General features: G+C 47.8%; 1 protein-coding gene across 1 annotated transcript; it reads right to left on the bottom strand.

The window, feature by feature from the left end:
- Window positions 1-1450: 1450 nt before the first annotated feature.
- LOC120645675 (putative cyclin-dependent kinase F-2) lies at window positions 1451-2473 on the bottom strand. The gene has a single exon (XM_039922438.1). The coding sequence runs from the start codon at window positions 2471-2473 to the stop codon at window positions 1451-1453; it is 1023 nt and encodes a 340-aa protein (XP_039778372.1).
- Window positions 2474-16562: the final 14089 nt, after the last annotated feature.

The following is a 16562-nucleotide window of genomic DNA, read 5'->3' as shown; positions in this document are numbered from 1 at the left end:
AATGTTCAATACGAAGAGAGACAACAGACGGGTATAGCTTGATTGGGAAAATTCAGAATAACACCGTACCGTCAAGCTAGCAAAATTAGGAGGATGAATGGCATCGAGTCTCGTTTTGCAGGGTAGCAACACCATCACTCGCTTCATCAGCGTAAGCAAAATGCGTGATTGGCAACTCCAGCTTGAATCAGCCCCTATCACAGCTCGGGACTCCAATCCCCCTACCTCCACGCCGGCTACCACCCCCAGGAGGAGACCGCAATGGAGGGACTCTATCCCCAACCCTCCAAGGCTGGAATCCAAACCACCTCCACAATCACCACCAGCAGGTGCCGGTGAACACTAGGCAAGAGCAACAGGATGACGAAGTAGAGGAGAGGGATAGGCAGATAAGGGGCCGGGTCAGGGATGAACATTTGACGGAGAACTCACGGCAAAAGAAAACAACAAAGTGTAATTACTCTTATACTGTTTCTTAAAGATGGAAAAATAAATTAAATTAGGAGTTGATCCCACTATTTTTATTATTTATTGTACTTGATTCCACATTTTTGTATCACCAAGTATCTTTTAATCTAGGTACTTCCATGTACTTCCTACCTTTAACAACATCAGCAATTCAGCCAGATAGACGGCAATCTTTTTTTTACGATCATTGTAAAAAAATTCTAATAGAATTTGAGATTGTGGTTGGGCATGTATGATTGTGCATTTTTCAAAAATATTTATTAGGATTTTAGAATTGTAAATTCTCTTATATTATTAATTAAGTTTTTGCTTAGGGGGTGAGTGAACTGGTCAATTGTTAGAAATTATAAGACAGGATGGTAGATAATATGAGTGACGTGGAAGCATGAGAGTAGAGCTTTAGAGTAGTAATTGTTGTTTGTGAAACCTGATTTGAATAGATAATATAGATTTAAAACAAACTTGTTGACCAGATGGGTCGATACTGGGAAAACTAATTGTGCTAGGCTGTATGCATTTGCACGAGATGGTGCGATCTTGCTTGACGTGGGCACAGTAAGTCAGTAACAACGCTGTCTTTGTTGCCTACGATCGATGTACCCCTTGTCATGCACATTGTGGCTACCCTAATCAACACCGATTCTGCAATACAGTAAGACTTGAAGAAACAATGGCTTGGCACTAATTTTCAGCTGCAAGAAATTTTTGTGAAACATTGTATAATAGTTACATACAGATCGTACAGGTCCAATTCCACAGGTACAATGTGGAGATTCTGATGACACTTTTGCACTTCATGATGCAAAGAATCCATACAAATCTGCAGCTACAAATCCTACGTTGTGCTCACTGCATCATTACGGGGAAAAACTGTCTGATGACACGGAGCAAGTAATCTAAACTAGATCATCAGGGCTAACGCACTGCAGCTTGGCTAACAGCCTGGAGCATGCATGCACCGTCAGGCATCAGTCGTCACTCGTCAGTCATCCATGGGCGCAAATGCAAACCATGGCATCCGCAGCGCCGCCGCAGCGGTGAGCCTGTCCTTGGGGTCATACTGCAGCAGACCGCGCAGGACGTCGAAGCCCGCCGGCGACAGCCGCTCCTCGGGCACCTCCCCCCGCAGCTTGCTCGGCGCCCCGGCGTCGATGCCCAGCGGCATCAGCGACACGTCGTCAGGGATCCCTAGCAGGTCGATGATGCTGATCAGCTGCCGGCAGAGGTCCTCTTCCGGGAACAGCGGCCGCCCCGTGACGAGCTCCGCCATGATGCACCCGAGCGCCCACATGTCGACGGCGGGCGCGCCGCCGCAGTCCTTCTCGCGCAGAAGCACCTCGGGCGCGATGTACCCGACCGTGCCGTCCACCCGCTGCTCGTCCGGCGGCGGCGCGGCGGCGGCGGACCTGGCGAGGCCGAGGTCGCAGATCTTGAGCCGGCGGCGGTCGTGCTCCCCCCCGACCAGCACGTTCCCGGGCTTCAGGTCGCAGTGCACGATGCCGTCGGCGTGCATGGACCCGACGCCGGCCAGCAGCTGCGCCATCGCGCGGCGCGCCTCCGACTCGGCGAACGGGATCCCGCGGCGGCGGCGGATCACGTCGTCGAGGCTCGGACCGATGTACTCCAGGACGAGGTGGAGGGCGCCGTCGTCGACGTCGTCCATCCCGGAGCCGCGCACGACCTCCAGGAGCCGCACCACGGCGGGGTTCCCGCGGCACGCCGCGAGCAGCGCGGCCTCCCGCACCAGCAGCGCCGCCGCCGCCCCGCCGCTGCCGCGGCTGGATTTGATGGCGACCACCGCGCCGGTGCCGAGGTGCTGCGCCTTCGAGACAGCGCCGAACGCCCCCTCGCCGATCTTCCTGAGCCTCTGGTAGGATTCCACGCTGCCGATCCGCGCCATGTCGTCGTCGAGCATGGTCGTTGCTGCCGCGCAGCGTCGCCTTTCGGCGGCTAAGCAGCCACCCTCAGCAGGCGAGGAAGGGCTCCTCTGGATGACGACAGCCATGGAGGATAGAAGAAGTAGGCTTCGCGTGGCAGCCGGCGCAGTGGCGGCAGGCACTGGCGGCAGCGACGGCAAGGCTAGCGTGGAAGCAAGGGGAGGAGAACAAATTCGAAGAAGCGGAGACAGTCGGAGGTGGCATGGCTTTATATATAGCGCACGGTCAGGGAGCCAGTTCGGGCTCGGTCTCGTGTCGATTTGACCAATGACCACGGGATCGGAATTCGGAAGCGGGGGCGACGGTTGGGTGCGTGGATCCGACGCGCGGAAAATCGCGGGACAGAAACCGCTGCAACGACGGTGGAGGACGGATCCGGAGTTGACACACGAAGCCACGTTGGTAATGTTTCAATTTCTTTTCTTTTTTTATGAGAAACCAAGAAAAAAATGAGTAAAAAGGTTTTGCGATATACTCATTCCGTCCAAGAAAAAGTCAAAAAGATAAAATAATCATGTTTGGCCCTATTTATTACCATATTTAACACTAATTAATTTTTGCATAAACATGGACATTTTAAATACGGTAAGATGACTTGTTTTTTGAAAAAAAAATTGAATTCGAGAATGACTTTTTATTAACAAAAATGCGGCCGGGGTGAAACGGCCCCCACCGTATTTCATTAGACCACGCCACCACGGCTTCTCCGGCCGCGGAAAAACCCCCCGAACTCTGGCCCATGCCCACAAGGGCCATGCCTTGCGGCGAGCACAGCGAGGGGGATTTTTTTACCCCTGCACTGCCTGCCGGAAAATCCATCCCCATGACTTTTTTATTAAACGGAGGGAGTATATATGTTCACAGATTTTTGCAACAAAATCTCTCGAATCTCCGAGCCACCGTATTATTGGTGTAGCATTTTAACTTATTAGCATGGCATAAGCTGTATCGTACTTGTGTTACCTTGCTTTAGGTTTAGTGATTAATTAGATTCATAATTTATATTTTTGCTACAATATTTTTGGTATAGTACAGTGTGCATCCTAGCATAAGTACTGTAGCTGGGTTCATTCTCTAGCGTGAGAGCATGCCACGTCACCAGCCTTTCTGGGCCGTCTAATCGGGCGCGCGGACCACCCAAATCGTACGTTTCTCGATCGTTTTGCAAAAAAAACTCCTTGTACTTCAACAAAATCGACCCGCAATTCGGCATCCTCTCTTAGAATTTTTTTTGAAAAAGTCTTCAATTTTCTCAAAATCAACCCACAGTCCAACCTACATAGTTCAAAGAAATTTGCAAAGATAACATTAAGTTTTATAAAATCAACCCAGTCCTCTCTCAGGATTTCTTTTAGGAAAACTCTTGGATTTAAATTAAATCAAAGCACAACCCATTCCATTCGTCACGAGCAACATTAATTATACATACAACTTAAACACCAAATCACATTGAAATTGAAAGTCGTTCAACATGGCATTTGGTTAAAAAAACAAAAATTGCAACTTTATTACAATCACAATTTTAAATTCAAAATGCTTTCGCAATTCGTTTGCACAAAAGCTTGCATACGATCCGTCTTACCTACAATATGGACACAAAAACATCTTCCAGTTTAAAAAATATTCTATACAAAAATTGCTCAGAATTTCAAAATTTATAGCTTTATTATATAATACAATTCCAAATTCAAGACGCTTTTATAATCCATCTGTATAAATGTTTAGATAGGATTCATTCTACCTACGATTCGGACATCAAAACATCACGTTGAAAAGTTTGAAGTAAAAAAATTACTCAAAATTTTAAAAATCATAAATATTTGCTACATAACAAAGTTAAATAATATCCTACTTAAATAGTAGCAACACGATATTAGAGAGTTCAAAATATATACCACGCATTATTACAACTTGTATGACAAGGGAACCTATGGTCCACGACAACTTTTGAATTTGATAGATAATTAGTATTTCCAATCATACAAAAAATATATATATACATTGACAAGTAATCCACCGGGCAAACCAACCTGGCATGGCAAGTTGATCCATTGTACCTACGATTCCGACACCGAAATGTCTTTACATAAAAAAAATTGAATGAAAAAAATTGCTCAAAATTTTAAAATCTAAAGCTTTGCTACATAACAATGTTAAATTATATCATACTTAAATAATAATATCCTATTTAAATAATAGCATAGTCCAAAATATATACCATGCAGTGTTACAACTTGTACGAAAAAGGAACCTATGATCCACGACAACTCTTAAGTTTGATGGATAATTAGTATTTTCAATCATAATATATATATATATATATATATATATATATATATATATATATATATATATATATATATATATATATATATATATATATATATATATATATATACTTTCACAAGTTCCCCACTTGGGAACCCAACCGTTGCCACGCCCCAGGTTTTCTAGTCTATTTCTAGAGGCGGGTACCTTATCAGCTCCTACAAATCACATATGTAGCTACGAGAAGTAGGGACATGTACTATACCCGCCCTTAAAAATATATTTTTACCTGCCCCTAGTAGTGTATAGTACTCTGTACAGAGCAATAGATGATTTTGTGTGTTACGACTGCCTAAGAATGGATTCAAGTCCATCCAGTTAAATAGGCTGGCTACTAGCTCTGAAAAGAACTAGTAGACTACAACAGCATCACGTATTCATATATTAGGACCGTACCGGTCCATATATTTGCCTTCACACATGGACAGGAAGATAACAGTAGTGCTTCTGCGGACTTCTGTTTGTGATGGGTTTACAACTCCTGTGCTACTCCTCTTTTGTGATGGGCTGAGGTGATGCGTTAACGTTTCCACATGCCTCCTATTTCCAGCGCATGCCACATGATGTGTCAAATTGCAAATCACGGGAGCTTGGTCGTGCAGCCCTCTTCTATAGTCTATTCCAGCCCGGTTTCATCCAATTGCTTCCTCTCCGGTCATCTTCTTGCTTTAGGTGATCGCTAGCCGATTTGCCGAGGCGAGGGGAGGTTCACCGGAGCCTGTTCGTCCCTCGCGTCTGCTCGTCCGCCTTCCTTGTCGTCGGCATCGACAAGATAGAGACCGTGGAGATCACGTTTGCAACGCCGGGGTTCCGTACAGTTACATCTCTTCCGCACCTCTTTCCTTGCCTCACCGTACACCTAGGGTTCCTGATTTCTGTTCCAGATCTTTCTTTCTTTACAGATCTGTCCAGAAGATGTATAGGATTGCTTTCCTTCGAGAAGAAAATTTGCTCATTGTAGGAACATGAATATTGAATAATAGAGTGAGCCGCGTGCTCCGGATCTACTATAGTTACCGAGAAAGCAACCTTTCTCGCAAGGTGTGCAAGTCATGGGACGAGAATTTGAGCTTGGCAAACTTCCGGAGGTATTGGTAGCTTTTGGTATCCTATGTTCAATTTGCATGTTCAACGATCTCTTCATCATTGTCTTCGCAGGACATTTTTGATCACTTGTATTCCTTCGTGCCACTGGAAGATGCTGCACGAGCTGCCTGCGCATCTCGTGGATTTCTACGTTCCTGGAGACGCTATCCCAGGCTTGTATTCGATTACAAAACACTGGGTCTCGACAGGTTTTGTCAGACTGAGAGAGAAGGCACACTTGCTTCGACAGATGAGCGAGACGATGGAGAACACAGAATAGAAAGCTATCTTGTCAACAAAATCGACCGTGTTCTTAAAAACCGTTCTGACATTGGGGTGGTGAAAGAAAGCTATCTTGTCAACAAAATCGACCGTGTTCTTAAAAACCGTTCTGACATAGGGGTGATGAAGGCATTCCCACTTCACTTGCACGCTTGTCCCAACATGGAGGCATCTTATGTTGATAAATGGTGAGGAATGTTGAGTACTCTATCTTGCCTGTGATGAGTGAATTGTCAACCGTGCGGTATGATCGTGCGCTTGGTCTTTGGATTGTAGGTACACGGGCATCGAGTGTCGACGGAGAGTTGCCTTGGAGGAGCTCAGGCCGGGCGGCAGCTGTGGCGTCCATTCCTGGATCAAGGGCGCAAGCGGCGACGGAAGTCGGATTTCTTGGTTTGCGCCACAAAACCAAGGAGGCGGACGGCGGTTGAAGACGCCAAGTCGTGGAGGCACGGGCGTCGGTCTCGGGACAGACGGAGGCGACGGGCATCGACGACGTCTAGGGCCTCGCTGCGGGCGAGGAGGTGACGGGTGTCGGGCGGCGTCTAGGGCCGTCAGAAGGCTGAGGCGGGAACGGCGTCTAGGGCCACGGCGTGGAGGCGGGAATCTTCCCGCGCGTGAAGTTTTGGCGGTTTTCTCAAAACCGGCCACCTACCCGGGTTTTGCGGACCCTCCAAAATCGCGGACCGGAACTTCGTCGACGTGGCAGCATCGTAGCAAAGACTTCAAGTCGAAGAAAGAAACTCCGCCGTCGATTGAGTCTGTACAGTGGGCTGCTGCAGACCCGACCGGTCTGACCGGTCTGGCCGCAGCAGCTGGGTATAAATACCCCCACCAGCCCGTGGCTGGGTGAGTCTCTTGAGTCTTTTTTATTCTCTTCGTTTTTCCTTTTCCCTGCCCCTGCTCCAGACTAGGGCCAAGGACTCCAACGCTAACGAGGGTTAGGGTTTAGCTAATCTCTCAATTTTAGTGGGTAGGATGATGGGCGGATGGCTCTAGCTTTGTATAGGTGAATTCCTCTGAAATTTATGAATGAAATCTTGTTGAGACCATCTATGTGTGCTGAGTATTCGTCCTCCCCTTCCTCTTTTGCGTTTCGGACTTGATTTCTCCTCTTTTGTGATATTTCGTGTTTAGAGGAATCAAGCCCATGGATTTGTGTTTTGCCAAACTCGTTGTGGCGATTCCTATGCATCTAGCCTAGCGCCAAACCCCCTGGAATCGCGAGTTCTCACGAATTGGAGATTTTGAGTTCTTGAGAAAACCCAATCCTCTTTGATCTTCCCTTGATTTCTCACGATCTGTTAATCTTTTGGGAAAGATTTCTTGGGGATATATTCACGGAACAGTTGTGAAGGTATCCTCCAAGTTTCGTTGGATTTGGACTTCATTTGCTCGAGATTCACCATTTGAAGCTTTGATTGCGGGCTTTCTGGGAGCGACCGGTCTGACCGATCGAATAAACCGGTCTGAGTAGGCGGTCTGACCGGTCTGTGTCTGCCAGGTTTGTTGATTTTCGCGTTTGCTTCCGAGTTTTCGCTCGCTCGTTATAGGGCTTGTTTGTGTTGGTTTAGCTCTTCCATAGCTATTCCAAACTTCACCTAGAACTCTTGAGGGCTTGTGGTGATTTTGGGATATAGGCCGACGGATCGATTTCGGAAGAAATTTTGATCGGCTCCCATTCACCCCCTCTGGTCGCCGGTTTCGGTCCCTCAATTGGTATCAGAGCTTAGTTGCGGTTTTCAGTACCTTAACCGGTTCGAAAACCACTTGGCGACCATGGCGAGTCTTGGGAAGATCTCGGTATTTTCCGGCGAGGACTATGCCTACTGGAAGGTTCGCATGAGAGCCTTCTTGTAGAGCATGGGAGCTGAGGTCTGGGATATTACCAAGAACCAGGCTTACGTGGTGCTTGCCGCTCGGGTCACTCCTCTTCAAGTGACTGAGCACGAGGCTAACGCCAAGGCTGTCAATGCCTAGTTCGCTGGCGTTTCTCGTGCGGAGTTCTCACGCGTCCAGGGTTTTCAGGAAGCCCACAAGATTTGGACGTGCCTTGAGAACTACCACGAGGGCACACCTCAGGTCAAGGCCAGGCTGTACGAGACTCACCGGCGTGAATATGAGAACTTCACACAGGAGCCAGGTGATAGCATTGACTTGATATTCAGTCGTTTTCAATCGATCGTGAACAAGGTCAATGCGAACAAATCTGCTAATGCCCTTGAGTACACAGAGCATGAGAAGGCCCTCAAGCTGCTCTACGCACTTGACCGCTCTATGTGAGATCTCAAGGTGAACACCATCATTAAGTCTGCTAGCTATGAGACTCTGACGGTGAACGAGCTTTTCAGCAAGCTCAAGGCCACATAGGTGGATAACCAGACACGAGCCAAGCTCAATGGTGCCCCTCCTTCCAAGAGCATCGCTCTTGTGACTGGCCCAGGTGGATCGAGCTCTAACGCTAACTCTGCTCTTGGCTTTTCTCTTGCCTCTCTGCCTTCTGTTACAGATGAGCAGCTAGAGACGCTGGACGACGACGACTTGTGCCTCTCATCAGCAAGTTCCAGCGCGTCTACCACAACAGGCAGAGGAAGAAGAACCCCGGGTGCTACAACTGCGGCGATTTCAACCACTTCATCGCCGATTGCCCCAAGAAGTCTGGCGGTGGCCAGAACAACCACTTCGACTACTGCCGCCACCGTGACCGCGACGAGGGAGGCTCCAACAAGGAGCGTCGGCGCCACAAGCACCGTAGTCGTGACCGGGGAGGACGCTTCGACAAGGAGTCGCTCAAGAAGCGCTTCCAATACAAGGCCAAGAAGCGGGAGAAGGCCTTTCTGGCGCAGCTCAGCGACCTCGACAAGAGCTCCGACACCGACCGCTTTTCTTCACCGACCTCCGACGATGACGACAAGAAGAAGAAGTGGGACAAGGAAGCCACCGGCTTCATCGGCCTTTGCTTGGCGGCCGGTCGGCGCAAGGGCTTCTGCACCATGGCAGGCGAAGCCGATGGTACTCGTGCGTCTTCAGGTGGACATGCTACCCCGACACACGCCGACTCTTCTCCTAGATCCGAGAGTGATTCAGAGGTAAACTCCACAATCGACCTGCTTGATACGGAGGTTAGGGAGTTGTACGCCGCTCTCGACAACCAGAAGAGGCTGCTTAAGGAAGCAGCTAGAGAGCGTAGAAAGCTTAGGGCTGAGCTGGCTTGTGCTAGGGAGAAATCTGGTGAGGATGAGTACGCTGACTGCATATCTCACATGAACGATCTTGTTGCTCTCCGTGCCAAGCATGATGAGAACGTTGCGAACTTAGATGTTGCTAAGACTTCGCTTGCTGACGTGTCTCATGAGCTCGCTAAGGCCAAGCATGAACTTGAACTGGTTAAGGACGCTCCCATTGTTAGTGATGTGCTTGAATGTGATGAATGTCCTATCTTTAAGGCTGATCTAGCTTCTTTACAGTCAAAGTTTGCTACTGTTGTGTGTGAACTAGGCCTGTTCTGCTTGGTGCTTGTAAGCTTTGTCCCACGCTTAGGTCTTAGCTAGATGAGAAGAACACCTTGATTAAGTCTTTGGGGAATACTAAGGTCGTGGAGTCTAGCCCACCTATTGACTGCTATGTTTGCCCTGGTTTGATCTCTGATTTGGATAATCTTGCGGTAGAGAAAGCCAACCTGGAGAATGAGAATACCTATCTTAGGGCGATTCTTAGTTGGGTTTCTGCTAGTGAGCCGCAGTTTGGGGAAGACTAAGGTCGTGGAGTCTAGCCCACCTATTGACTAAGGTTGCTTTGGTTTCGAACCTTGGGTTCAATTTGCTCTCTGTTTCGCAATTTCTTGATGAGGGGTTTGAGGTTCGTTTCAAGGAGGGTTGTTCGCGTGTTTTGGATTCCAGAGGAGATTTGGTTTGCCGGATTATACCTCACGATCGGGTTTTCTTGGTTGACTTCTCTGGAACTCCTCTTGGCCCTTCTCGTTGCTTGTTGGCTGGTCCTTCTTCTGATCTGTGGAAGTGGCATATGAGACTTGGACATTTGAGCTTCGATTTGTTGTCGAGACTTAGCTCACTTGACCTAATCCGAGGATTGCCCAAATTGAAGTTTGAAAAGGACCTTGTTTGCCATCCGTGTCGCCACGGGAAGATGATTGCCATTTCTCATCCGCTTGTTAATCAGGTGATGACCGCTCACCCTGGAGAGTTGTTACACATGGACACAGTAGGTCCTTCTCATGTGATGTCAGTTGGTGGGAAGTGGTATGTTCTTGTGATCGTGGACGACTTCTCTCGCTATTCTTGGGTCTTTTTCATGAGAACCAAGGATGAGGCTTTCGAGTTTGTTCGAGACTTGATCTTGAGGTTGAAAAACGAGCTACCCCAGGCCATGCGAGCGATTCGCAGTGATAATGGCACAGAATTCAAAAACGCTCGTTTTGACGCCTTTTGCAGTGATCAAGGGCTTGAACACCAGTATTCTTCTCCCTACACTCCACAGCAGAATGGAGTTGTAGAGCGGAATAATCGGACGCTGGTTGAGATGGCGAGGACGATGCTCGATGAGCATAGAACTCCTCACAAATACTGGGCTGAGGCGGTTAACACCGCTTGTTACGTGTCCAACAACATTTTCTTGCGTACTTTCATGCACAGGACCTCTTATGAGTTGCGATTTGGACGCCAGCCCCGTGTTGACCATCTCAGAGTTTTCGGTTGTCGGTGCTTTGTGCTGAAAGATGGAAATCTTGATAAGTTTGAGTCTCGCTCGTCTGACGGCATTTTTCTCGGTTATGCTTCTCACTCTAGAGCGTACCGTGTGCTGATTATTGATACTAACATCGTCAGAGAGACTTGTGAAGTCACTTTCGACGAGACTGCACCGTGCAATTCTTCTGTCTTTGAAGTTGTAGGAGATGATGAGCTCGGCACCTCCATCTTTGAAGATGAGGAGGAAGAAGCTGCGGAGGGCGATGCTGAGGCTACCACGCGTGCTGTGGACCCAGCCGTCTCTGCCACGAGCTCGGACCATGACGATGGTCCCGACCCGACTACGTCTACTTCCCGGGGGCCGATCCAGGAAGTGACTCAGGCTTCACCAGCTGCACCTAAGGAGACACCAGACTTGGTTGAGGAGGAGGCGACTTCGACGCGGGAAGCACCTCGACACATTCAGCGTCGTCATCCACCTCAACAGATGCTAGGTGATCTCAACGAGCGAGTCACCAGGTCCAAGGTAACGAGTATCGCTGGCTTTGCTCATTCAGCGTTTGTTGCCTCTTTTGAGCCCAAAGATATTGGACACGCTCTTTCTGATTCTAATTGGGTCAATGTCATGCATGAGGAACTTGAAATTTTTGAAAGAAACCAAGTTTGGGTTTTAGTCAAGCCTCCACCTGCTTGTAATCCCATCGGAACGAAGTGGGTTCTCAAAAACAAGCAGGGTGAGGATGGGTTGGTTGTTCGAAACAAGGCTCGTCTTGTTGCCCAGGGGTTTTGCCAAAAAGGAGGTATTGATTTTGAGGAGACTTTTGCCCCTGTTGCTCGTTTGGAAGCTATTCGAATCTTTCTTGTATTTGCTGCTTCCAAGGGTTTTAAAGTTTTCCAAATGGATGTGAAATCTGCTTTCTTAAATGGTTTTATTGAAGAAGAGGTTTATGTGAAACAACCCCCTGGTTTCGAAAATCCCAAGTTTCCAAACCGTGTTTACAAACTTCAGAAAGCACTTTATGATTTGAAACAGGTACCCAGAGCTTGGTATGATAGATTGAAAACATTTTTGCTGGCTCAGGGTTTTAAAATGGGATGTGTGGATAAAACTTTGTTCCTCATGCGGTCTGGCAATGACTTTCTATTAGTTCAGATATAAGTGGATGATATTATATTTGGTGGCTCTTCTCACACTCTTGTCTCCAAGTTTTCTGAGCAGATGTCCAGGGAGTTCGAGATGAGCATGATGGGTGAGCTGCAGTTCTTTCTCGGGCTGCAGATCAAGCAAACTTCCTAGGGCACGTTCGTTTATCAAGCCAAGTACACCAGGGACTTTCTGCGGAAGTTCGACATGAGCAACTTGTCTCCTCAGCCGACTCCGATTAGCACTTCGACGGCGCTTGATGAGGACTTGGACGGCGAGGCGGTGGACCAGAAGGAGTAGAGGAGCATGATCGGCTCGCTCCTGTACCTGACGGCGACCCGGCCGGACATTCAGTTCGGGGTCGGCCTCTGTGCGCGGTACCAGGCTTCTCCGCGCACCTCCCACAGGCAGGTGGTGAAACACATCTTCAGGTATCTGAAATTCACCCCTGAATTTGGTCTTTGGTACTCTGCGGATTCTTCTCTTGTTTTGGTGGGCTTTTCTGATGCCGATTTCGGTGGGTGTCGGTTGGATCGCAAGTCGACATCCGGCACTTGTCAATTTCTTGGTACATCTTTGGTGTCTTGGTCCTATCGCAAGCAGGCTAGCGTAGCGCTTTCTTCCACAGAAGCTGAGTATGTTGCCGCTGCTAGCTGCTGCTCCTAGATACTTTGGATGAAACAAACCTTGCAGGATTATGGATTGAGTTTTTGGTAGGGTTCCCATCTTTATAGACAACATGTCCACTATTAGCATTGCAAAGAACCCTGTCCTACACTCCAAAACCAAACACATTGATATCTGGTTCCATTTCCTGCGAGACAATCATGAGAGAGGCCACATAGACTTGATCTATGTCCCTTCAGAGAGGCAAACCGCAGATATCCTAACCAAACCGCTTGAGCAGGACACCTTTGCTTGCTTGCGAGGGGAGCATGGGGTTTATTACCCCTTTTGATCGCTGATTTTTCTTTGGTTACCTTTGTAGGTTTTATTTGCTTCTCTTTGATTTCTAGGTTTGGTAGTTGCATTGTGCATATGCATTGTACATGTTTGCATTTTGCATTGTTTCACTTGCACTAGCATTCTTGTATACATTGCTATGATCTTCTAGTGCCTGCTAGTGTGAGTTGATAAATTTGATCATGTATAGCTTGCTCCACTGTGTATATAACATCATCTGAGTTAAACTATTTTGATTTGAAAATATGAAAACATGATCACCCTGTCTTGGCTACTAGCATGTTAGGGCGTGTTGATATGCTTTGCTATCTTATTCATGCTAGTGTAGCTTTTCGTTCCGCAATTCATACTTGAAATGATCTAAATCTGATAAAATTGCTTGAACTGTTCTTGAAATGGATTGAAAAGATCCAGGTGGGATTGCTTGTCGCACTGATCGAGTTTTCGGGACGGCTCACTTTGCACTTGTGAGAACCCGAGCAAGGCTGTGCATGACTGAAACGAGCGCCTTAAGCTTCTGATTGTCTTTGGCATAGACTTGGCCTCGTTGCTAAGTAAAAGATGACAAGCTTTCAACCCCTGGCATTAAGAATTGCTTGATATAATTTGATTGAAAAATGAATGTTTGCAACATATTTTGGCTGGTTTGGCTCACCTGTATGAGTATGATTAGCACTGCTTTCCTTTCCCTACTTGTTAGTGCTAGATCATGGGTGATACTTTTATTTCTCCTAAACTGAACTTGTCTAGCTCTAGACTGATTTGAAATACCCTGTTGAGCTAGATGCAGGTCTTGTTTATGGATGCACATATGCTTGTGACTAGATGTTGCTCATATCATTGTATCCCTGAATGCTTTCACTTACACCTCTTGCATTGCATTCATTGCATAGCATCTGTTCAGGGGGAGTTTCAGCTTCAGGGGGAGCTTTAGATCTTTTTAGACTTGATGTGTGCATGTGCCAACAAGGGGGAGAATTTGGGAGAAGTGATCGAACAAGGGGGAGACTTGTTTGATTTTTGAAAAACTTGTGCACAGGGCTTTGAGAGTGCATCATTTTGTGAGAGTTGCACGTGTGAAGGGAAAATGCTTTTTAGGAGGAGTTTTTGCTTTGGTTGTGGCTCCTGGTTTTCTCGTTTTCCCTCTGCTTCTTGCATGACTACGTCAAGCGTTACCTCTGTCTTTGAGGAGTCATGTTTTGGCTTTTGATCGATTGCGTCGAGCCGTTGCCCTTGTCTTAGGGAATCGATCTGTGCTTGAGTAAGTGACTATTCTTGACTTTCTGAGTTTTTTGTCACTTGCTTGAGTTCTTCTCTTTCTTGCTTCTATTTTATCACTTCTCTGGTTTCAGGTGGTGTGTTGACAATGCACTCATCAAGGGGGAGATTGAGGAATGTTGAGTACTCTATCCTCCCTGTGATGAGTGAATTGTCAACCGTGCGGTATGATCGTGCGCTTGATCTTTGGATTGCAGGTACACGGGCGTCGAGTGTCGATGGAGAGTTGCCGTGGAGGAGCTCAGGCCGGGCGGCAGCTGTGGCGTCCATTCCTAGATCGAGGGCGCAAGCGGCGACGGAAGGCAGGTTTCTTGGTTTGCGCCACAAAACCAAGGAGGCAGACGGCGGTTGAAGACGCCAAGTAGTGGAGGCACGGGCGTCGGTCTCGGGACTGACGGAGGCGACGGGCGTCAACGGCGTCTAGGGCCTCGCTGCGGGCGAGGAGGAGACGGGCGTCGGGCGGCATCTAGGGCCGTCAGAAGGCTGAGGCGGGAACGATGTCTAGAGCCACGGTGTGGAGGCGGGAATCTTCCCGCGCGTGAAGTTTTGGCGGTTTTCTCAAAACCGGCCACCTACCCGGGTTTCGCGAACCCTCCAAAACCGCGGACCGAAACTTCGTCGACGTGGCGGCATCGCAGCAAAGACTTCAGGTCGAAGAAAGAAACTCTGCCGTCGATTGAGTCTGTACAGCGGGTGCTGCAGACCCGACCGGTCTGACCGGTCTGGCCGCAGCAGCTGGGTATAAATACCCCCACCAGCCCGTGGCTGGGTGAGTCTCTTGAGTCTTTTTGTATTCTCTTCGTTTTTCCTTTTCCCTACCCCTGCTCCAGACTAGGGCCAAGGACTCCAACGCTAACGAGGGTTAGGGTTTAACTAATCTCTCAATTTTAGTGGGTAGGATGATGGGCGGATGGCTCTAGCTTTGTATAGGTGAATTCCTCTGAAATTTATGAATGGGAATCTTGTTGAGACCATCTATGTGTGCTGAGTATTCGTCCTCCCCTTCCTCTTTTGCGTTTCAGACTTGATTTCTCCTCTTTTGGGATGTTTCGTGTTTAGAGGAATCAAGCCCGTGGATTCGTGTTTTGCCGAACTCGTTGTGACGATTCCTATGCATCTTGCCTAGTGTCAAACCCCCTGGAATCGCGAGTTCTCACGAATTGGAGATTTTGAGTTCTTGAGAAAACCCCAATCATCTTTGATCTTCCCTTGATTTCTCACGATCTGTTAATCTTTTGGGAAAGATTTCTTGGGGATATGTTCACGGAACAGTTGTGAAGGTATCCTCCAAGTTTCGTTGGATTTGGACTTCATTTGCTCGAGATTCACCATTTGAAGCTTTGATTGCGGGCTTTCTGGGAGCGACCGGTCTGACCGGTCTAGGATTTCAATTCCAGCCCGACCGGTCTGACCGGTCTGAGTAGGCGGTCTGACCGGTCTGTGTCTGCCAGGTCTGCTGATTTTTGCGTTTGCTTCCGAGTTTTCGCTCGCTCATTTTAGGGCTTGTTTGTGTTGGTTTAGCTCTTCCATAGCTATTCCAAACTTCACCTAGAACTCTTGAGGGTTTGTGGTGATTTTGGGATATAGACCGACGGATCGATTTCGGAAGAAATTTTGATCGGCTCTCATTCACCCCCCTGGTCGCCGGTTTCGGTCCCTCAAATGGCTTCACTTTGCTCTTAAACCTGGTGTTGAAAAGCTCGCGCTCGAGATGTCTTTATTGGATAAGAGGGCCGAGTATAGGGCTGGATATCAAGCCAGCTCGGCTCGTTATGGCTCGGCTCGTTATAGCTCGGCTCGTTAACATATTGGCTCGGCTCGGCTCGTTATACTAACGAGCCAGCAGGCTAGCTCGGCTCGGCTCGTTAGCGAGCTCGAGCTAGCTCGTTTGGCTCGCGAGCCAATGTAGAGAGACAATATGAACACACATCATCACAGAGTATGGCTCGTTTGGCTCGTTATAGCTCGTTTGGCTCGTTCCAATTCTTGCTTCTTATGCTGCTCTTCTTACCCATTTTCCAGCATTGTTCCAATTCTTGCTTCTTATACAACTATTCTAACTCATTTTTTATATAAGCAACCTCTTGTTCATACCTCGAGGAGTCATAAAGCTGACTAAAATAGAACTGAATATATATATCATTTTGAACTTAGGGTCAAGGATTGTAGCAATAACCATGACATTGTTCTTCTCTTCCAAATATTTATCAAATTTGTTTAACATTGCAGCACTCATTTTCTTCAAATATGAGTCATTAGAATTTTTTGTCTTTAACAATGCACCCATTTAAATTTGCTGGCTTCATAATTAACTGGCTCGTTATGGCTCGCGAGCGGCTCGCGAGCCAGCTCGAGCTGGCTCGTTATAAA

This window comes from Panicum virgatum, chromosome 8K (assembly GCF_016808335.1).
Source record: "Panicum virgatum strain AP13 chromosome 8K, P.virgatum_v5, whole genome shotgun sequence".
Classification (NCBI taxonomy): domain Eukaryota; kingdom Viridiplantae; phylum Streptophyta; class Magnoliopsida; order Poales; family Poaceae; genus Panicum; species Panicum virgatum.
Note: the sequence above shows the minus strand (reverse complement) of the source record. Positions and strands in the feature narration are given on the sequence as shown.